Source organism: Panthera tigris, chromosome D3 (genome assembly GCF_018350195.1).
Source record: "Panthera tigris isolate Pti1 chromosome D3, P.tigris_Pti1_mat1.1, whole genome shotgun sequence".
Classification (NCBI taxonomy): Eukaryota; Metazoa; Chordata; class Mammalia; order Carnivora; family Felidae; genus Panthera; species Panthera tigris.
In genome coordinates, this window is record NC_056671.1 from 80595028 (window position 1) to 80619293 (window position 24266).

At 41.2% G+C, this 24266-nt stretch overlaps 1 protein-coding gene across 1 annotated transcript in view; it reads right to left on the bottom strand.

Moving 5' to 3' along the window:
• The window catches only part of VPS4B (vacuolar protein sorting 4 homolog B), a 30594-nt gene extending 7966 nt beyond the window's left edge, over positions 1-22628 (bottom strand). The window contains exons 1-6 of the mRNA XM_007096092.3: positions 22328-22628; positions 11033-11144; positions 9708-9864; positions 7523-7590; positions 3643-3762; positions 369-525 (exon numbers count right to left, since the gene is read on the bottom strand). Of these exons, the coding sequence (XP_007096154.1) occupies positions 369-525; positions 3643-3762; positions 7523-7590; positions 9708-9864; positions 11033-11144; positions 22328-22354 (641 nt within the window). The 5' untranslated portion in view covers positions 22355-22628. The remainder of the gene's footprint in view (positions 1-368; positions 526-3642; positions 3763-7522; positions 7591-9707; positions 9865-11032; positions 11145-22327) is intronic.
• Positions 22629-24266: the final 1638 nt, after the last annotated feature.

The following is a 24266-nucleotide window of genomic DNA, read 5'->3' on the forward strand; positions in this document are numbered from 1 at the left end:
AACACAACACATATACAGTATTATAAGAACTCTACAGATTAAAAGGTCCAACTATGTTTTGGTCTAGAAAATAAGAATACTACAACTGGATGATTCACTTTATGATTTACTAAACTATGCTATATATAACTATACATATGCTACCTTTTTCCTATGAAATAAATGTCAAACTAGGGACTGATCTGACAACGAAATGAATACTTATTTCATATTCAGACACTTCTCTGAATGTCTATTCATGATGTAGGAAGCCTCTTCCTTTATATACTGATATAGTGACTACCTGGCAAAGAAAAACTAAAAAGCCAAAAAAACCAAAAAAACAAACAAAAAAAAAACCCCCACCAAAACAACAACTTACTACTTACTTTTCACTTTCTCCTAGCCACTTAGAGACAAGGTCAGAGGAAGATATTGAAAAAAACGTTGAGTTGTTTGCTTCTGTTGCCACAGCTTTGGCTAAATAGGACTTTCCTGTTCCCGGTGGGCCAAATAACAGAATTCCCCTCCAAGGTGTTCTCTTGCCTAAAATTCGCATGAGAAAAATAACATGAGAACCTAAGACTGTTAATTTCAGTTACTAGAGACATCACCCATACTGAAGAATACTGTGGAGAAGTTTTCACTCTGCAGCTAACAGTAATTTTTTTTTTTAAATAAATCAATCTAAGGTAAGTATGTCTTAGAAGTAGTATTGTATTTGCTTTTTCTAGAGACCACTTTGTCCAATGGGTTTACATAGATATATAATCCTTCTAATAGGAAGCTCAACTGCTTGCTCACTCATTCATTCAGCCACTATGCACTGAAACCACAACGTACAGACGGAGAACTGTGAATACAAGAGGATCTTGCAATCTAGTAAAGGCAGACTCGTTCAGCTAAAACGTACTACCTGATGGTCTACTGTGTATGATCCTTAATACCAGAACACTGTAGGACAAACGATATCCGTAGGGCAAGGGCAGCTGGAAACATTTTCTTTTAAATATTTGACGCTTGGGGGGATGAAACTAACACAGTTTGGGTGGCCCCTCGCAAAGTTCTATTCAGTTCCTGATTCCACAAGGAGGCAAAGGTTACTATTACAGAGAGCCTATTCTTGTATTCTTGTTCAAGTGGTTGGGTAACAATAAGGGGACTCTACCTGAAATCCTAGTTTTGCCAAAATATAACAAGTGAGCAAATCAACTCTGTATTTCGATTTTCCTAATGAGAAATCATAACACTGCCTAAAATAAAACAGGCTGAGTTACATCTGGCAAAAAAATATTAACTATACACTTAAAAAACTTCTAGGTGCAAACTGGATGGGTACATGGTATCCATAGGAGAATGGCATGTGGGGCGCCTCGGGTGGCTCAGTGGGTTAGGCATCGTGGAGGCTTGATTTCTGCTCAGGTCATGATCTCACGGTTCATGAGATCCAGCTCTGTGTCTGGCTCTGTATGTGGAGCCTGCTGGGGACTCTCCCTCTCTCTCTGACCCTCACCTGCTTGCATGCACTCTGTCTCTCAAAATAAATATATAAACTTAAGAAAATAAAAAAAGAATAAAAATGAAAGAATGACATGCAGATTACTAATGGCAAATCTGAGTATTGTTACATAAGCCTCATCTTTGACTTGAATTCTATCTTCCTATTTTAAATGTCTACAATTGTAAGTCAGTGTTCCCTTAAATGTGGTACATATAATTAGTGGCATATGAAGTGCTTTCTATGCAGCACACAAATACTTTGTATTTAAATAATTTTTAAATATTAGAAAATTATTAATTTTTTTCCATTTATAGCAGGCACAAAGCAATCTTTTAAAATGAAGTTAATACAGGGGCGCCTGGGTGGCTCAGTCAGTTACGTTGCAGACTTTGGCTCAGGTCATGATCTCACGGTTCATGGGTTCGAGCCCCATGTCAAGCTCTGTGCTGACAGCTCGGGGCCTGGAACCTGCTTCGGATTCTGTGTCTCCCTCTCTCCGTGACCCTTCCCCATTCATGCTCTGTCTCTCTCTCTCTCTCAAAGGTGAATAAACGTTAAAAAAATTTTTTTAAATGAAGTTAGTACATAAAAATAAGATGACTTAAAAGTTCAAATACAGACAAAACAATCTACGGTGTTAGAGGAGTCAAGAGAGTGATTACCTTTGCAGAGGAAAGATTTGGCAGAGGGAGACTTCTGGGTTATTGGTATTATTTCTTGATCTGTGTGATGATGATTACATAGATATACTTACTTTCTGATAACTTATGAAGCTGAACACTTACAGGTTCCTGCTGGTCTCTGTATATTTAGGCTATACAAATTTGCTCTATAAATGAGTGATTTAAAGAAAAATTTAAAAAAATAATAATGGTACACACATATGGAAACAATCATAAAGAAGATACATAAATGACGTGTTTGCAAAACAGTGATGTAAGTAATATAAAATGATCTCAACCATACTTTTGTGCCTTTATAGAATCATGATGTCAACTTTTAATTAAAAAAAAATTTTTTTAATGTTTATTTTTGAGAGGGAGACAGAGTGCGAGAGGGAGACACAGAACCCGAAGCAGGCTCCAGGCTCCGAGCTGTCAGCACAGACCCGCCGCGGGGCTCAAACCTACAAACCGTGAGATCATGACCCGAGCTGAAGTCTGACACTTAACAGACTGAGTCACCCAGGCGCCCCCACGATGTCACTTTGACACTGTTAATTTCCTATTTCTGAAGTTAGGTTGTAAGTCATACCTTGCTAGGTGGACCGCTGGGGGCCCACGGGTTCTCTGCCCATCACTACTCTATACGACAGTACCTTCTGGAAGTGTTCAGCTTGAGGCCAACAGCACAGATCCGCTCTCTACATAAACCAGCTTGCTTCTAAAAGGGAAGCCCTGTTTCACTGTGACACTGTGGGTACAGCCACAGCACAAACACAGGCAGGCTCTCGGTCATACACAGGACGAAATGAAGGAAAGGTGCAGCACAAATCACCTACTGCTGGAGCTGTAACTTCAACGACACCCAGACGGCTGGCTTAGCGATATTCTGTCACAGTGAGAAGCAGCTGTCCCTAGAGGTAGGTACTTCATCCGAAAATGGTAAATAATTCCTATTCCTCTTTTCAAGAAATGGAAGAACTCTCATAAAACTAGTGCATGGCCATTGCAAAAACTTCAGATGAAAGTTCAAAGAAGTCAAAATCACCCCTAATCTTATCACCCAGGCATAGCCTTAACATTTTGGTCGGTCTACTTTTACTTCCCCGCACACACATTTATTTAACAAATATAGAGACATACCACACACGTTTATAACGTGGGATTTGACCTTTATCATACACGTGGGCATGCCTTCATGTTAATAATGTAGATCTGTAAATGTGCCCTATATTTTAGTGAGCACACAGCACTCCACTGCATGTCGGTGATCACCCTACTGGTTGACATTTACATTGTGTGGCTATATATCTATATATGTACATATTACAAATATGCGTATGAAATAAATAACTTTGTGTAAAGGTGTATCACCACCTCATAACAGAACTGATGTAAGCTGTTACCTTATAATACGGTGACAAAAATTCACAACACTCTACTTCAGTCATCAATGACTTTTTAAACAATGACCAAAAAAATATTTAACATTCATCTCACCTGTAAAAAGATGAGGAAATTTAATAGGCAAGATCACAGCCTCTTTCAGTGCCTCTTTGGCTCCTTCAAGACCAGCAACGTCGCTCCATTTCACATTTGGTCGCTCTATAACAATGGCACCTACAAAAACATTATGTCACCTTTAAATTAAGGAAGACTATTCTATCAAATGTAGAATACAACACGAAATAATGACGTTCAAGAAACACGTTATAAAACTGTCTGGAAAAGTTTTATCTATTAAGAACCTTTTAGAACTCGTGTGACAAGGAAGTAGTTATTAGGGCGGAGTCAACAGGAGTCTGGAAGCTGGGGTGGGCGACTAGATCACCTCGGGGAGGTCACTTAGCTTTTCTATTTCTGCTTCCTCACTGTAAAATGGAAATAACACTATCTGCCCAAACTACTTAAGATGGGCTAGTGTAAGGATCAAATGACATAATGAATACTAGAGTGTTTGGAAAATCACCAGACATTACAGCAAGTGGCGGTCATGTTTGAATGCACTAAAGTATCGGAAGTACTTGTTCAATGGGGGCTGATCTACTAGTTCTTTTTTTTTTTTTTTTTTTTTTTAACAAAAACACCCAGTGATCTAATGCTCTCCTTAACCACAAAAAGAAAAATGTCCTCAAAAGTTTTAACTGATGACAGACAGATGGATGCACAGATAAATAGTAGGGAGAAGGGAAGGGAAGGGAGGGGATGATGGAAGAGAGAGAAGTGTGCTCTTGTAGATTTGCAGTATTTTCCTAAGATTTGCCAAATTTTCTTTTTGGCTTCTAAATAGACCTACTTAAAATTTTTGTACATTAAAAAAGCTATCTAAATGATTTAGTTTTTCTGTATAATATATTCAAAGGCGACACTAATTGTTGCAGTAAGAATCCACAAAAGATTTCTTCTAATATAGCTTATTGGCAAAACTTTAGTTATTCTTTTATCAAAAGCTTTTTGAAGGCACCTTTGTGGCTCAGTCGGTTAAGTGTCTGACTTCGGCTCAGAGCCTGGAGCCTGCTTCTGATTCTGTGTCTCCCTGTCTCTGTGCCCCTCCCCTGCTTGCATTCATTCTCTCTCTCTCTCAAAAGTAAACATTAAAAAAAAAAATAACAACAAAAAAGCATTTCCAAAAGCCAGTTCTAAGGTGATATATAACTGTTTTAAGTATAACAAAATATTACCACTTACACAGTCTGCTGATTACCAATAAATTTAGTTTTATGGGTATTTCTTCTTGTTAGGAAAGATATCTATTATTCAAAGAGTAATTATATTACACAACCTACTTAAATTATGAAAATCTTTAGCTATAGATCTAAATTAAATGAAACTGGGGTGCCTGGCTGGCTCAGTCAGTGGAGCATGTGACTCTTGATCTCAGGGTTTTAAGTTCGAGCCCCACGTTGGGTGCAGAGATAACTTAAAAAAATAAAATCTTGGAAAAAAAATTGAAATGAAACCTTAAACACTTTCTACATTCTAAAAGTTTACAGTAAGTATAAGGTAAAGCCAATTCACTTTTTCTTTTCTATGTTCCACTCAGATTAGTAAGGAAACATTTACAACACCCCATAGGATTTTGTGATAGGTAAACAAAAGTAAATTTATATTATGTAAATATCATCTGGCCAATTAAAGTTTTTCCTAAGTATGAATTTTCTAAATATGCCATAATTTATCTTAACACTTAATTAATACTTTTCAAAGTTGAAAAGTGACTTTGGAATGTTTAGTGATAAAAAATTCAGATAAAAGTAACATTGACAAAAGTAGTAACTAAAAAGGAGGAGAAGGATTATTGGGAATACAAGCCAAATGATTTGTTTTCCAATTATATAAATTCATCCAGTCTTTGACTCTACTCTTTATTACACTAATGTTATTTAACCTCAAAAAAAAGTCCGTGAGCATCAAAACAGCTAACAGAAAACTCAAATCATAAATTATTTAATTTTAATAATCAAATATTACATTTAAAATCATAACTTAAAACAGAAGTAAAAGATTTAAAATACTCTTTCAGGGAAAAGAGGCAAGATTCAAGAAAGGCTATTTTACAGTGAAATCCATGAGCAACTCTTAAATGAAAAGACGGAAAAAATGACTTAGATATGAAAGGATAGGATTTCATACTACACTTCATCCTGAAATTCCAAATAAATGTTCTCATTTATGTGTTTTCAGCATTTGTATTTTTGTACATCTCTGGTCCTTATCATTACTGATTTTTTTTTTTTTAACGTTTGTTTATTTTTGAGAGAGACAAAGACAGAATGGGAGTGGGTTAGGGGCAGAGAGAGAGGAAGACACAGAATGGGAAGCAGGCTCCAGGCTCCGAGCTATCAGCACAGAGCCCGACGCGGGGCTCGAACTCAGGAGCTGTGAGATCATGACCTGAGCCAAAGGTGGACGCTCAACCGACTGAGCCACCCAGGGGCCCCTATCATTACTCATTTTTAAAGAAAAATTCCCTATTAAAAATTGGCTTGTATCTTTTCCAAAACTAAAGATACCATCCAGTTTTTACTTTGTGGGGGAGAGAGGGGAAACAAAAGCAGGACAGAAAAAAATGTCTTTTGCCACCTGGCACAGACCACGGGGTTGTCCAGCAGAGCTCACTGAGTAGCAAGCGTGTGCTCGCACCGCTCCAGGCAGTGCTGCTGTGGCAGCAGAAACTCGGCCTTTGCTTTTTGATTTTATCCACCACTCAAGCTCTCAGACGTACAAGTATCCTCACTAACGGTAGCATTTCCAAGGTGTTACCCTTAGAGTATTCTCCTAGATGTCCCAGTGCAGTTAGTAAGACAGGTAACAGAATAAAAATGAAGAGACCAGTTAGTGCAGTAAGATTAAAAGACTGGCCAAGCAGGGTGCAGTCACCATTCACTCACCAAGGCTGTGCCTATATAATGGAAATCCTTCCCAGCTATGCATCTATTCGGTAAGATCCAAATTAACAAAATACATAAAACTCAATCCAAAAAGTCATCAGCTAACATATCAAATGATGATCAAATCTCAGTATATATAGTCAGCAATTGAGTAGATGCCCCTTTTAGATACACAGAATGACTACCATTTACTGAGGCCCTAAAATTTGTCAGATATAACATTGTCAGGTTTTACACTGCCATAATCTTTTAATTGCCCAGAAAAGAAGGTATTGTTAATTTCCATACTAGAGCTGGGGTCTTCTACTCTGAGAGGCTATGGAACCTGCCCAAGATTAGACAGCTTTTCAGCAGGAGGCCCTGGAGGGGAATCCAGACCTGAATGGAACTAAAAATCCATACCCTCCCCATCACACCGCTATACTACGAGCACAGGAGAACGAACAGGCTTTTACAGGTGTGGAAGGTAAAAACAGAAAGCTGGAAGAGATTAATGTAAATGGCAACACTGAAACAGAATAAGAAGCTGATGCGAAAGGTCTGGAAACATGAAATAAACCATCAATGAATACGCTACGGCAACAGCACTAAAAGCCAAGCGTGAGTCCTAACTCCTTCGGTTCCTCTGACAGTTTGGGAATTTTAATACCATTAGATTTTGCAGCATGCTACTAGCGTAAATGCGACCTTCTCTAGAAGGGGGCAAATAAGACAAAATGAAAACGAGTAAGTTGACGGACAGGCTTCTAAGGCACATATAAAACCAAACAATATTTGACTACATAGAAAAAACAACCTAGCTGAGATCCTACGGAGCAAATCCTGTGAAAATGGCCTACACAGAGCCAGCATGGGGCCACTGGGAACCAAAGCCAGTTCTTGAACCTCATTTGAATACAGGTGGAAGAAGCAATTCAGATAGACAATTCACTATGAGGTTTTTTAAAAAAATATAAGATAGTAAATTTAAAAATGAAATCTAAAGCAACCTTGAAGTTGATTCTGTAGTTTCTTTTTTTCAGGATCATCAGATTCTCCTTCCCCATCACTGTCATTCCTAATAAAAAGAATTTAATATATTCAAATGATCACTCATTGCTATCAAAATAAGGCAAAAATGAAGGAAAAATTAATCTGAAATATTTGTACTTTAAGTGGCAAAATAAGACATTCGTATTAAAAGTTATCCTTATTTTATTACTTTTAATAAGAATATATTAACCAAAATAGTAAGCAGGCATGTTATCTGTCAATATGGAATCATGAACAGGAAAGGGGCAAAAAGACCAGAATGAAGTCAGGAACCAGCTCCAAATTCCCATGACATACCTATGTATGTGCACATTTATAGACGCATGCCCCACACCTCATTCCACAAAAGACTTTAGATGAGTTACAGGAGAGTTGTAAACAACATAAAAACACCAAACCAGGCAAACTATGTATCAGAACAAGAAGCCATAACCAGGAGAGAAAAACCCCGAATATTAATTATTTAAGGTATCAAGGTCTGTAATCCTTAGGTTGGGGGGTTCCAAAGAATAGATGAAGCTTTTGATGAAAATGAACTGAGACCAAAAGACAAGTAAATCAATCCAGATATTTCATATCTAAGAATTTATCCTGAAAAAATAATTTAAAATAAGTTCAAAGAGTTGACGACAAGGATAATCACGCCCACACTGTTCCCAAAGGGGAAAAAATTAGAAATAGAGTATGCTTAATTATAGGGATTAGTATATGATAGAACACATTGCAGTATTTAAAAATGATGTAGAAATAGTTTATTGGAAAGATATTTACAACACGATGTTGAATGAAAAAGTGGTAAAGCAAAAAATATGGCATTACATCATTTTTTACATATCAAATATAAAGGGGGATTAAAAAGCTAGACATCTTTTCCCCCAAATGGGACTGGCTTGGTTATCCTAGGATGGTGGGGTTACAGGTGAGGTGGAGACCGCCAAACGATTCACCTGACGCCTACTCCAGCCTCGTCCCACCGTGCTTTCTTGCACAATGAAGACGGTGCTTTCACACAACTGCCCTGCCCGGGCTTCCTGGCAGCTGGGGCCCCACAGGAGACTGAAGTCCCTCCGAGAAGGCGGAGGCAAGCAGCTGAGGTGGCCGCTGCGTGCAAGGAGACCATGCCTGTGAGCGAACTGGGCGGAGGTCCTCCTGCCTGGCACCAGGAGGCCTCGGATCCTTACCAGAACCACCCTGGGGGAGGCGGGCATTTCTCCTAACGCTACGGAATCCAAGCTGGATTCCCTGCCCGCCCTCCCCCAGATCTATAAGGTTAAGACTCTGTAATAAATCCCTTTTTGCTTAAATTGGCCAAGATGGGTCCTGCTATTCAATACAGAATTGGAATCCCCCTTCTAGGGAGCCATCTCAGGAGTGGACCCCACAGGGTCCTCAACTCACAGGGAGGAGAGGACATTTCTCCCGGCAAAGGAGTCTCAGGAAGAGTCAGGGGGTCATTCGAGGTTAACTAAAATTTTTCCAATGGTTTCATTAGTCCGCCAGTAAATGGCCCAACTTTCATGTGAGAAACCCTGAAGTTGATTCCACGTTGAAATGCAGTAATCCGCAAGATCAGGTGGGGTCTGGTTTTTGTTATGTCAGTGCTGTAGGTACAGAAGAGAAAATATTCTTAGGTGTCACAGGAACCGCTGATTCCCTGACCATGTCTTCAACAGAGGATATAAAACGCTGAATTTGCAGTTTTCCTCAAACCCTTCCGTGCAGTCTGAAGCAGCCAGTCACCTCTAGTTCTTCCATTCCTTATGTCCTTTAAAATGGCCTTCGGAAGCTGCCCCAAAGCCCTGCCTGCAAGGCACTCCCCCGGCGACCACAGGGACTACCCAAGTAACTTGTGCCACTGCACACCACGAACAGTGAGCATCACAGTCCGTACAGCTGACCAGAACCTCCTGCCTGCAAACCCAACCAGGCCAGATAGCAAGGTCCCACAATCTCATTTTCTTAGACGTAAGAGACTATGTTCCGGTAAGACTTTGCTTACAAAAACTGGCAGCCGGTCAGATTTGGCCTCTGAGTCCTGGGTTGCCAACAGCTGGTTTAAACAAAAGAAACGGATTTCACAAGTTAAATGTAGTTTTCTCGTTTAAGTAGATATAATAAAGTCTAACACTCTAAAATACATACCCTTTCTCCTCCGCTGGATTCGGCTGTCCCTCTTTCACTGGCTTCTGTGGAGTTTTCTCTTTCTTTTTCAGGTACTCCTTTAGTTTTTCTGCTCTATCAAGATACTCTGTACACTTTGCCCTGATACTCTGCTTGGCTTTATCACCCTGGGCTTCATCTATTAAAGGCAAGTGAGAGAGATTTTTCCATTAGTCTTCTACATGGACAGGTTTAAACTCTTAGACACACTTTTGAGACATGGACAATCTAGTTTGGGAGCGGGGGGAGGGAGGAAGGGTATCTCTAAGCCTCGTAACCAACCATCACCAACTCTTGTCTGCTTCCCTCCAGCACGGCTGGAAGCCAACAGCAGGTCTGAGGCAGAAAGAAATCTGAGCAAGACACTAGGATATGTTAAGTTAATGCTAAATAATAAGAAGAAATTATGTAATATTCTGTGGGTTTTCTATTCTTCCTTTAACATTTTGTGCAGACAGCTGAAAGCGGCTGCTCTCGCATAAAACCAATACTAAGACCAACAAAAGTAATATCAACCGTTTCCATTAATGTCTACGTAAGTTTCATCTCATGGTAGAAGAATGCCGGAAATTCCGTATGTTACAGGTGCCCCCAATACAGTAATTTTACTCCACAAAGGCCTCTATGGGAGCTATTTCAAAAGCCGACTTGAGCAGTCCATGCAGGGCAAGGACCGGCCCCAATTATCTTAGGATTCATTTTTAGTTTCACTTTATTTGACAGAAAACCTCAACATGAAATGAAGAAGCTCAAAAGAAAATCCTAAATTATCCAACCGCTGAAGTTTTCAGTAAAAAATAACTTTCAGTTTGCCAGAGAGACACTTTTGTCGTATGCTCAGCTTACGCTGAAGAGCCACGGAGGCAGGGTTTTTACCCACTTTCCCCTCACCGTCGCATCCCGGTGCCTAAAACAGTACCTGGTGCGTGGGAAACATGCAGTACGTATTTGGAAAACATACGAACAAAATGGCTCCCAACCTATTTTTTTACAAGTACTTAAGAGAGTATTTTCAGAGACGCTTAGAAAATGTGGTTCGTACATAATGTGGGTATATCGCCAGTAAAATAAAAACTATTTACATCGATTATATGGCATTTTAATATTTTTAGGTAGACAAAGTAACAATAACTAGGATAGCTATGCACATTTGTTTGCCGACTACTTAAAAATTATTAACAAGCTACCGGGAATATTTTGCAAATGGATGGTTTAGAATTTTCTGGCATTATATTTCAACTTTTATAAAAGAAACAGAATAATCTTTTCCTTTAACTTTTAAAACAGAAAACAAACTATGGCCTTACATTTAACTACATGGAGAAAATACTGAACAGCGTGTTGGTAGAGTTGAAGAGCTTCCTCATAGTTCCCAGCTTTGTCTTCCTGGGCTGCTTTGCTAGCAAGATCTATTGCTTTCTGTTTGAAGGGAGGCAAAATCATATCATCAAAATCAAATAAGCAACAACACTGTGATGTAAATGATCATATTGAACGTGGTTTTTTCCTTTTCTTTTTCTTTTTTTTTTTTTTTAACTAAAAGCAACCTCAGGGACACCTGGGTGGCTCAGTCGGTTGGCTGAGTGTCTGACTTCGGCTCAGGTCATGATCTCACCGTTCATGAGTTCGAGCCCCGCACGGGGCTCGCTGCTGTCAGTCTGTTAGCGCAGAGCCTGCTTCAGATCCTCTGTCCCCCTCTCTCTGCCCGCCCCTCCCCCCCCGCCCCGTGCTCTCCCCAAAATAAATATTTTTAAATAAATAAGTAAAAGCAATCTTAAAACAAATCCACCTGTTTTCCCTAAATCTCAACTGCATGTTACTATACATCATAATGATTTACAAAATGTAAACTACATTTGTTAAATGGGTAAATGCTGACTACTACTTTTACCTAGTACCAATCCCTAAGATTCTCATTAATTTTCATTCAACATAAGTCAAGCTTAAAGCTAGTAAGGAATAATCAAATAATATGAAAATTCAAGTTAAAAGTATTCAGGGAAATTCTCAGAAATGCAATGTTGTTATAGATAAATCATATAACAACAGTAAAATGTAAATGGTGTAAAACCCCCTCAGAAGCAATGGGGCAATGAAATTGCAAGAATATGAAAATGCCCAAATCTTTTAATCCAGTAAGACAGTAACCAGAGGGATCTTTTTACAAAACAAAAACAAAACTTGGAAACATTAATTTTACACAGCAAACAGATGCCACACAATGGAATATTATAGGATCATTAAAATAATATTAAACCATTCACAATAATATGGAAAAATGTCTATAATGGGATTTTTTAAAAAGCACAATACAATTTTTACATGTAGCAGGAGTTCAGCTATTTGAAACAATAGCAAAAACAAGCAAAACCCAGGAAAAAGATGTAGAGAAAATTTAACACAGCTCGTTTTTGATAAGACTCAATTTCTTCTTTTTCCGCTTTTTCTCATCTTCTAAAACTGTCCATAGTGAACATGGACTTTTGTGGTATTTAAAAAAAAAAACCAAAAAACACAAAACCCCTAGAAATAGACCCATACAAATATGTCAACAGACTTTTGACAATTTGCAAAAGCAAGTTAATGGCAGAAGAAACAGTGCTGGAGCAATCAGACATCTTTAGCAAAAAAAAATTAAGAAATAAAAAAAGACAGAGACAGAGAATCTTGACCTAAACCACAAAAATTAACTCACTACACTGTACACCTGTAACTGTTACACTGTATTTAACTAACTAGAAATTAAATAAAAACTTAAAAAAAATCCCGTAAGTTCTTAAAAGCAGAGAATTTTCTCTAGCTGGAAGTAGGAGACAGGAGGCAGGAGAAGTCAGAAAGAATAGAAGCCTGATGAAAATCCACCCGACCACACTGGCATCCAAGCAAAAGAACCTGGCTGACAACCACATGAAACTGAAATCTGCCAACAACACGCATGTGTTTAGCAGCAGACACATCCCCAGAGACTTCATGAACAACCACCAAACAGACAGACACGCAGCCCTGCTGACACCTCGGTCAGCCTGGTGAGACTCTGAGCTAGAGCCCCGCTGAGCGATGCTCGACCTGGACTTCTAACCCGCAGGAACGGAGATAGTAAGTTAAGGTTGTTGTAGGTTGAAAAAAAATTAAATCACAAAGGATTGTGGACTTTAATATAAAATATGAAACCATAAAATCCTTAGAAACAACTGAAAATCTCCAGCATCTAGGGCTAGGCAAAGTTCTTAGACTATATGTGCCAAAAAACACAATATATAAAATGAAAACAACATGGGACTGGCATAAAGACAGACACATACATCAATGGAACAGAATAGAGAGCCCAGAAATAAACCTATGTATGTACAGTGAATTAACTCACCACAAAGGAGTCAAGAATACCCAAAGAGGAAAGGACAGTCTCTTCAATAAATAGTGTTGGGAAAACTGGACACCAAAATGCAAAAGAATGAAACTGGACCACTGCCTTACACCATCCACAAAAATTAACTCAAAAGATTTGAACAGAACACCTGACACCATAAAACGCCTTGAAGAAAATATAGGCAAGTTAAGCTCCAACTCCAGTCTTGGTGATGATTTTTTGGATTTGACACCAAAAGCCAAGGCAACAAAAACAAAGATGAACAAGTGGGACTCCATCAAACTAAAAAGCTTCTGCACAGCAAAGGAAACCATCAACAAAATGAAAAAGCAACCTACCACATGGGAGAAAATATTTACAAATCGTGTCCTGCTAAAGGGTTAATATCCAGTGTGTAGAGAGAAGAACTCATAAAACTCAACAGCAAAAAAACCTAGCAACCCAATTAAAAAATGACTCGAGGATCTGAACAGATATTTTCCCAAAGACATACAAACGCCCAACAGGTATATGAAACAGCACTCAAGATCACTAAACGTCAGGGAAATGCAAATTGAAACTACAATGAGCTGTGACCTCACATCTGTTAGAATGGCTATTATCAATAAAACAAGAAATAGCAAGTATTGGTGAGGATGTGGACAAAAGGGAACGCTTGTACACTGTTGGTGGGACCGTAATTGGTGCAGCCGCTGTGGAAAACACTATGGAGGTTCCTCAAAAAATTAAAAATAGAACTACCATATGATTCAGCAATTTCACTATTTATCCAGAGAAAACGAAAACATGAACTTTGTCGAAAGATACACGCACCTCAATGTTCAATGCAGCATTATTTAAAATAGCCAACTTATGGAAACAACCTAAGTGTCCACAGACAGACGAATGGATAGAGAATGTGGTTACGTACACAATGGAATATTATTTAGCCATAAAAAGAAGGAAATCTTGACATGTGTGACGACATGAATAGAATTAAGGGCATTACGCTAAAGGAAATAAGTCAAAGAAAGACAAATACCATACGATCTCATTTATGTGTGAAATTGAAAGAGAAAACATCCACAAATAAATCCAAGCTAATAGATACAGAGAACATACAGGTAGTTACCAGAGGTGGGGAAAGGTGAAACAGGTGAAGGGAGTCCAAAGATCCAAACCTCTAGTTATAAAATAAATGTCATAGGGATGTAATATACAGTATGGTGACTACAGTTAATAACACTGTGTTGCATATTTGAAAGTTGCTAAGAGAGTGTCTTAAAATTCTCATCACTGGAAAACCATTTTTGTAACAATGAAAGGTGACAGGTGTTAGCTAGACTTACTGTGGTGTCATCTCACACCGCATACAAAAAAAAAAAAAAATGAATCCTGTTGTACACCTGAAATGAATATACGTCAATTATACCTCAAAAAAAAAAAAAAAAAAAGAAAAGAAAAGAAAAGAAAGAAAAGGAAAATGATAAATTGGACCTCATCAAATTATAAAAGTTTTACTCTGTAAAAAATCCTATTAAAAGGATGAAAAGACAAGCTACAGACTGAGAGAAATATTTGCAGACTACATATTTATAAAAGGACTAGTATTTTAGAATAGAAAGAACTCCCAAAACTCAACAATTTAAAAACAATCCAAGTAGAAAATGGGCTGAAGACATAAACAGACATTTCACCAAAGAGGATATACACATGGTAAAGTAGCACACAAAAAGATGTTTAACATCACCAGCCATTAGAGAAATGCAAATTAAAACCACCATGAGATATCTTGAAACATGTATCAGAATGGCTTTAAAAAAAAAAAAAAAAAGTGACAATAATACCAAACGCTCCAGAGAACTGGATCACTTACACATTGCTGGTAGGATGTAAAATGGTAGAGTCACTCTGGGAAACTGTTTTGTTTTTGTTTTGTTTTGTTTTTTTTCACAAATCTAAACGTGCAGCTACCATATGAACCAGTGACTGCACTCCTGGGTATTTACCCCAGAGAAATGAAGACTTCTGTTCACACAAAAATTTATACATGTACATTCCAGATGTCCTTCAACCATACAGCATGGTTAAACAAAGTGTGCTACACCCATACCAAGGAGTACGGTTCAGTTACAAAAAGAAACTACTTTGATACACACAACATGAATGGATCTTGAGGAAGAACCGATTCCAGAAAGTTACATATCCCAGAAAGTTACATATCGTATGATTCCATTTATGTAACTTTCTGGAAATGACAAAACCAGAGATGGAGAACATATTAGTATTGTCAGGAAACAGGGATGGTGGGGGGGGGGGGGTGGCGAGAAAGAGAGGTGATTGTGGTTCTAAAAGGGCAACAGGGGGCTCCTTGGTGACTCAGTTAGTTAAGCATCTGACTCTTGAGGGGCGCCTGGGTGGCTCAGTCGGTTGAGCGTCCGACTTCGGCTCAGGTCATGATCTCATGGTTCGTGAGTTCGAGCCCCACATCAGGCTCTGTGCTGACAGCTCAGAGCCTGGATCCTGCTTCAGATTCAGTGTCTCCCTCTCTCTCTGCCCCTAACCCATTTGCATTCTGTCTCTGTCTCTCTCAAAAAAAAAAAAAAAAAAAAAAAGTCTGTGTAAGCATCTGACTCTTGATTTCAGCCCAGGTGAGGATTTCATGGTGGTGAGACTGTGCTGGGTGGGGAGCCTGCTTAAGATTCTCTCTCTCCCTATTCCTCTGCCCTGCCCCCACATGCCGTTTCTTTCTCTATCTCTCAAAAAATAAAAATACACTAAAAAAATCTATAAAAGGGCCACAGGAGGGGTCCCTGTGGGTAGAACTATTCTGTATCATGACTTTGATGGAGGATCCAGGAACTTACCCATATGACACAGCTCTGCACACACACACACACACACACACACACACACAATATACATGAATACAAGTAAAACTGGAAAATCTGAGTAAGACTGGTGGAATGTATCAATGTCAACCTCCGGGTTATACTGTACTATAGTTTTATAAAATGCTACCACTGGGAGCAAATGGGTGAAGGGTCCACAGAACCCCTCTATATGATTTCTCACCATCGCATGTGAACCCATGGTTATAGCAAAATAAAACCTTCATTAAAAAACCAACTTTAATATTTAAACACACATACACACATGTAAATAACAAGCATGGTTTATTAAAACATTCCACCTGGATTAGTCTAAGTAGTAAAACTGTATTCAACAAAAGAGCCAGTAGAAAAAAAGGATCATGGTTATGCTATATTAAAAATAAGCATATAAGAAAAAAACCACTCAAACAATCCCAAACCAACCATACGTGGGAATATTATATTTTGAAGCAGTTGCTAATGGAATGCATAGATGGAATGAAAGCTGTAAATAGGGGGAACAGACCTTCCCCCTGTTGTTGCAGGAGGGAAAAAAAATGGTAGAGTTGATAAGATGTTTCACAGTTCAAATAGCTGAATTTGATGGTGAATTTTCAAAAGTCTGGTAAGCTAGGTGGGATATAAAGGGTGAACTCATAGCACTCATACGTGTGGGCAACCGGTGGACTGGGGCACCTTGTCACATAAAAATGCCCCTAGAAGACTCCACGGCTAAGCCATGCAGGAGAAATAAGTTCTTTCTTATTCTAGCTACAATTTTCTTCTATTATTTTGAATTGTTGTGCCGCTCACCTCTCTAGCTATATGTTCTCCTCATTTGCAGTCAGTCCTATTTTCAGCACCACAGTGATGGTTAAGGAAAACTCTTACACTTGGTATTTAATTACCTAGCTCCAAATACGGTAACAATGACTTTAAACCAGCCCTTCTTTGATGACGGACAGGCCTGTATTTGCACTGTCCAACTGTGAGCCACTAGCTACAATCGGCTTCTGAGCACCCATGGCTAGTGTGACTGACGAGTTCTAAATTTTGAGTAAAATTTAAATTTAAATAAAGGTGCCTGGGTGGCTCAGTCGGTTAAGCATCCGACTTCCAGCTCAAGTCATGATCTCACAGTTCTTGAGTTTGAGCCCCGCAACAGGCTCTGTGCTGACAGCTCAGAGCCTGGGGCCTGCTTCAGATTCTGTGTCTCCCTCTCTCCCTCTGCCCCTACCCTGCTTGTGCTCTGTCTCTCAAAAATAAATAAACATAAAAAAAATTAAAATAAATAAATTTAAATAGTCACATGTAGCTACTACTGAACAGCGCATGTTAAACCTTTAATCAAAAATGATTTGAGGGTATGTATCTCTTTTTCCCTTGCCGAACACCCCACTTCAACCTTGGTTCTATCAGCATTTTTCATCTGAAATGAAAGTGACTGTGTCTGGTGTGGTTTGGGAGTGCCAGTTATTCCTAACCCTGACCACTTCCATCGCACGTGTTTCAAAACTACCACCGAGCCTCCCGAGTGGTCAGCCTGCTTCCACACTCAACACCCTGGCGTCCACCTGGCAGCCAACGATGGGCCCTCTTCGGTGGGTTCGCACGGTAGTTAATAAAACCCAGATGCTGGCTCACGGTCGACAGGGCCTTAAATGACCTGTGTGTGCCCTGGCTCCTTCCGGATCTCACCCCAAACCTGTTAGTTCACCTTTACTCAGGAAGCCTGCGCACGGCTGATCCCTCGGCCTAGAATGTTCTTCCCCAACAGGCACAGGACAGTCTCTTTTTCACAGTTCAAATGCCAAGTCCTCAGAGAGGCCCCCCCTAATCTACCGCAGAGGCTGCACTCTGCCCCTGCTCTCGGTTCTCCCCCCACCCCAGAGCCGGTGCCTGGCACACACTGGGCACTTAATAACATTGCCGAACGAAGGAAAAAAAATCCCCTATTGCTTTCTCAGAATCTTCTTCCTTTTGGTTATTCCACCCCTATCATCTCTAACAACTTTCCTCCACTGGATGTTTTCCTGCCTGTCCATGCTATTTCTCTCCCCTGGGCTCTGGAGACCACCCCCATCTTCCTTCTCTGACATCCACTCTATGAATCACATGCCCACTCTGCTGCTCTCCCCAACGTAACCTTTTTTTTTTTTTTTTTTAATCGGGGCCTTCCTCAGCATTAAAATATACGTAAAGTCCTACCTCAGACTCATACCTCCAAAACACAAACGAAAACCCGCTGGCTCTCCCCAGTTTCTAGGTTCCTCCCTGGTTAACATCTCACTTATCTCTTCGCCTCCAGAGCAAAATCCCAAAGAGAACCCCGAGCGCATCATGCTTTCTTGACTCCTCCAGTGCTTCCCGCTGCCTGCCAGGCCTCGCAATGACCTAACTCTGTCCGCAGCATTCAACCCTCAAAGCAGACATCTGGACTCGGCCTCCTCCTCCGGCCTCCATGGCACCCTTCTCTCTCAGTTCTACTCTTGCCTGTGCAGCGATTCTTCTGCAGGCGCCCTTTTTTCTCTCCTTCTATGCCAATATTGCACAGCGTTCTCGTTCCTCCTCATGCTATGAACTCTCCAAGATACCCTCGACCTCTGCTACCATCTGTATGCTAATAACTCTCCAATGCTTGTTTCCAGCTCTCTCCCTCTAGTTCTACACATATGTCTCCAACTGCTCATGGAACATTTCCACTTGGTTGCCCGTACATGCATTTCAAACCCAAAAAGTTCAAGATCACCTGCGCCCAAATATGTGCCTCTTCTTGTAATCCCAGACCCAATTCTTCCCCACTGAGATATCCAACCCAGGAAGAGGGGCGAAAACTCAGCCTCCTCCGCACCCCTCTTTCTAAATGCAGAGCCAAGCCTGACTTCTTCCTCTCCAATCTGTCTTTGATTAATCCTTTCTTCTTTAAGAGGTACTACACTACTTTGGCCCTCCCCATCTCCCATCACACAGAACCCTGCCTCCTAACTGGTCTCCCATGTTCCCAGGGTGGCTACCGGTCTGGCTGTCCCCCACGCACGCATGGTAGTTTCCTTCTAAAACAAAACCCTGAGCATATTACCTTCGCAGACTCCTGACTATAGCAGGATGAGGACCAATCATCTCTGTGTTAGCAAACACCCTTCCATGGCCTAACTAGGCTTGTCCACTCACCTTATGCACGCAGTTCCAGTCATGCCAAACTGATGGGACAACTGAGACTTTATGCCTGTTTATAGTGTACTCTCCACCTGGAATATGCTATCCAGTTATCTCCCCACATAACTCCAGCTTCTCTAAGACTTGGCACAGTCACGGTCCTCCTGATGCAAAGTGTCCCTGATACCCCCAAGTGGCCTACCCTATGCTTCCTCTAAATTTCCACTGCCTCTGTTACACATTTCCAAAGATCACACAGTATCCCTGTTAGCCACTTAAAAATATTTTTTAATGTTTATTCATTTTTTGAGAGAGAGAGAGAAAGAGTGGGGGAGGGACAGAGAGAGAGAGGGAGACACAGAATTTGAAGCAGGCTCCGAGCTCTGAGCTGTCAGCACAGAGCCTGACACGGGGTTCGGACCCATGAACTGTGAGATCATGACCTGAGCTGATGTCGGGCACTTGACCGACTGAACCATCAAGGCGCCCCAGCCACTTTATATGTCTTTTCACATCAGAATGTAAGCCCTTGGATTTCAAGGATGATATATTTCTTTTATGATTCCCTAAGACTTAGCAAAATGTATGGCACATTTAGGACTGAGTAAACCTTGAGTTCTACGTATACCGCATTACTCGCAATTTCTGCCAACCCTAAGGTTTATTGCACTTCTAGACTGGGGCATATATTCTTTTCTTTACCTGGAATGCATCCCATTTTCTGGTCCAAGGCATAACTTCATAGTGAAAAAAGTACAAATGTATAACACATAAACCTGGATTCAAAACTGTCTTCTATACTAACTAACTGCATGTCTTGGGTTAAATCATAACCTTAATAAACTTTGGATTCTTATACCCTGAAACTGAAGTAATATTCACCTTGAAGAGTTGCTTTGAGGATTAAGATCACACCAAACACCCGGTGGACAGTTAGTGTCGGCACCTTACACATTATCTAAGCTCACATCATCTCCTCTGTGGAACATTTCTCAGTTACCTTTGAAGAGTTAGATAAGTCCTTCCTTTCTGCCCTCCTATACTAACCTTTAATTCTATCATAGCACAATTGTGTTATTTTATAATTGTGAGTTTTAGTTATCTGCATTCCTCCATTAGTTAAGAGCTCCTGGTTATGGGGAGTTTTGCCTTGTTTGGTGGGAAAGTTATTTGCTATTTAAGAATATTCTTCATCCAAATTTCCTAGGTTAGAAGGTTAAAAAGGTTTGAATGAGAAAGTGCACCTATGACCCAACCACCATAAAATTAAACATCTCTCCCCGTTTAAAACTAGCAACGTGCCTTTCATTTGTGTCAGCCTCTAGCCGATTCATTAAGGAACATCCAACAACCCAATTCAAATATGACGCAAACTGACCATAAAACCAAAGTGCAATTCTTGCAAAAGAAAAAACAGGGGCGCCTGGGTGGCTCAGTGGGTTGAGCACCCGACTTCGGCTCAGGTCATGATCTTGCAGTTCTCAAGTTGAGTTGGAGCCCAGCATCATCGGGCTTGCTGCTGTCAGCCTGTCAGCGCAGAGCCTGCTTTGGATCCCCTGGCCCCCTCTCTCTTTGCCCCTCCCCCACTCATGCTGGCTCTCAAAACATAAAAGCCTTAAAAAAAAAAAAAAAGGAAAAAGGTATCAGTAAATGGATGAAAATTATGTTGCAGAATGTCCAAATTACATGCAGTTTTGACAAGCGAAAAGCTGATGAAATAAAGAGTTAACTAAAAAACCAACAAATATGAAGACAAGACAGTACTTCAAAAGAAATCACTTTTGATATTAAAGAAACAATGCTTTTATCAAAGAAACAATACTTTTTCCAAAAACATTTACCAAAAAGACCCTTTCTGAATGGGCTACCAAAAAAGTCAACGCTAAGTGGAGATTGTTATATCTTAGTCTAATGCAACCCTGTTGGAAAAGATACACACAAAAATCAATACATGACTTATTCTTCATTCTAAGGAATAAGCCATAGTTGCAATTATAACATTCTGAGACACATAAAACATTTATTTTCATAATCTTTTGGGTTGATTTTCAAGGTAAAAATCCCAAGAAAGGGACGCCTGGGTGGCTCAGTTGGTTAAGCGACCCACTTCCGCTCAGGTCATGACCTCGCGGTTGGTAAGTTCGAGCCCCACGTCGGGCTCTGTGCTGACAGCTCAGAGCCTGGAGCCTGCTTTGGATTCTGTGTCTCCCCTCTCTCTCTGCCCCCCCCCCCCACACACATTCTGTCTCTCTCTTTCTCAAAATAAACGTTAAAAAAAAAAATCCCCCAAAGCTCCTTCCTATCCTACCTCTTTCTGTGTGTGAAATTCTGAGTTCTATTTTAATGTATCTACTTTCAGTGGTCTTTCTTGTCAATTACCCAGGTTTCAGCAAGTCCTCCATTATCCTTAGTGCTTGTACTGGACACTCAATGAATGTCTCATCAACGACTGCAAGACGAAGACAAGGGTTCAATATTTTATGCTGATCTTTTGTCCCAAAATGACCCAGTGGACTGGGAGTCCTCGAGGCTAAGTCACATTCTAAATCCCTCTGAAACCTCAGATCCCTTCTGGGCATCGGAGGCACGATTTCACAAATTTCTCAATGAATCTCACAGATGTCCAACAATCATGTCTAAAAGTTTAAGGTTCTACGATTTATGTACAAAACACTGTACTCACTGTGGTAAGGGTGGGGAGATGGAGCCACAAAGCTTAAGAACACTCCCTGATTTTATATACATTTTGGGAGCCATGGCAGAGTGCACATGAATGCATAGCTCAATGAACTGACGGATTCCTCAAATTCCAAGACTGTCCTCACGTTTCTATTCACCTGACAGCTAAAAGAGAAGGGCTTTGCTACACCAGCTTGAGACGGAGAACTAAGATCACCAGTGCTTTGCAAACATTACGTTCTTTCCTCTCTGTCTTACAGTGATTGGAGCGTCTGTGCCTCCGGTTCAAAGCTCTGCCCAGTTCTGTTCAAAAGAGGAAGAAAACCCACCTCAACAAAAGTGAAGCGTCTCGCACAGCGGGTGGGCTTGGGAGATCCCGGAGCGGGCGGAAAGCGCCCGACCCTCCCACCTGCGGCTGGGCGGGGGTGCCGCCCTCCTCCGTCCGGCACCAGGGGCGCGGCCGCTTCCTCCCTCCTCCCCTGTCTCCAATCCTAACCCCGCGCCGCCCCTCGGCTCCGGCTCTCCAGGACGCGGGAGAACAGTGATACCTGGAGATTGGACGAGGTGGATGCCATGGCGGAGATCCGAGGCGGCTCCCTGGGGAAGAACTAGGGCAGAGGAAGCCAACAGCGGCAACGTCGAATCGCGCCCGGTGTTGCCTCAAACGTGCGCAGGCTGGTAGCCCTCGGACCCGGAGCGACGCCTCCCCTTCGCGAACTGGTTCCAAAACCGCAAGCCGCTCCAAGCGCCGCCGACCCTTCTCAAAAAACTTCCGCAATTCTGAGCCCCCTCCGGGCTCTCGTCCCGCCTCTGGCCTCGGCACTTCCGCTTTCGTCATCAGCACGCGCGCTACCCAGTCTCCAGCCATTCTGGTCTCGCCTCGGCCCCGGGGTCTCGCGATGCCGGGAGCCCGGAAGCGCTCCCGGGCCTAGTGGAAGTCAGGCTGGGCGCAAGCGCACTGCGGCTCTTACGTAGGGGCGGTGATGCGTCCTAGAGCCAAGATCTGTTACGTTTTCTTCTTTTTCCAGATGTTTTACCCTTGAGGTGAATTATTGGCTCTGGCTCTTTTCAGTCCACATCATGGAGCGTGCCCTGGAGTTCTGTGGCTTTTGAGTGAAAAAGCCATCCCGTCCCCAAGACCCACCATGTGGGGACTTCGGGCTCGTTTACTGTGTCTCATTCATTCCGTTTTCTCCTCTGTAAGACGGGGTTAATTATATACAGTACCCACCTCAGGATTGTGAAGAATGCTAGTAGCATGCGCTGGCATAGTGTTGGGTGAACAGTAAGATCTCAGTAAGCCTCAGCGTTTATTACTCAACACTGTACACTTTATTCAATAAGTTGTCATGGCTCCGTGAGGTCCTGAGAATGTTAGTAAAAGACAGGTGTGGTTGCTGTCCTCTAGGAGCTCACGGTTTGGTGGGGAAGCAGGCTCCTGAACACAAGTCTTATGAAACTGGCAGATCAGATTATCTTTTACACCATTTATAAGGAAGGTTAATGACAGAGGTTAAGTGCTTTCTGTGAGATCACATGTCAGGGATTAGTCGCAGACCTTCAATGAGACCTTGCGTCAGCCTTTCTATCGTTTGCAGTCAAAATCCCCTTTTTCTTCATCCTTATGTAGGTAAGCTTCCCCAAGGAAAGTGAAATAGGTATTTAATCATTCCTCCATTTTATTTCCTACTCACTCCCTAATTCTTCCCGATCATCTGATGTCTCCTACTAAAGTTCTTCCCTCGCCCTTCTTACTAGGTATTGTCAACTACCCAGTTCTTGAACTCTCACTTGTAGAGAATCCTAATATTCCTTGTCTTTCTCCTTCACTGTCTTCCCTTCTTTTTTAAAAAAAAAAAAAATTATTATTTATTTTGAGAGCAAGCGGGGGAAGGGCAGAGAGCGAGTGAGACAGAATCCCAGGCAAGCTCCATGCCATCAGTACAGAGCCTGATGCGGGGCTTGATCCCAAGAACTGTGAGATCATGACCTGAGCTGAAGTCAGGAGTCAGATGCTTAACCGACTGAGCCACCCAGGTGTCCCACTGTTTCCCCTACTTATTCTTCTCTATCTGTAGCGTTGTGTCAAGAGTCATGTTCTCTTTAATCAAACTACTCCATCCCTGCTCATCTTATCCCCTTCCTGGACTTTATATAGCGATATAATAGAAATGACTTCCAATCTACATCTCTAGGCCTAATGCTGTCTTCTGTCTTGCATTCATAACCTTCCAGAGATCTCCAGAAATCACAGGACTTTCCCACAAGACAAATTCAACACATTTGTAGTCAAGTTAATGATCATCTACCCCAAACTTCTCAGAATAACATCACGAAAACTCCACCATCCAGGCTCAAAGCTCAAAGTCAGCCCTCCCTCTGCCTTCATCTGCCAGTTCACCTTTCCACCCCTCTGTTCCCTTCCACTTACTGAAAATGCTGTAGGGATCGCAGCCCTTACGGTGTCAGCACATCATAGACATTTAA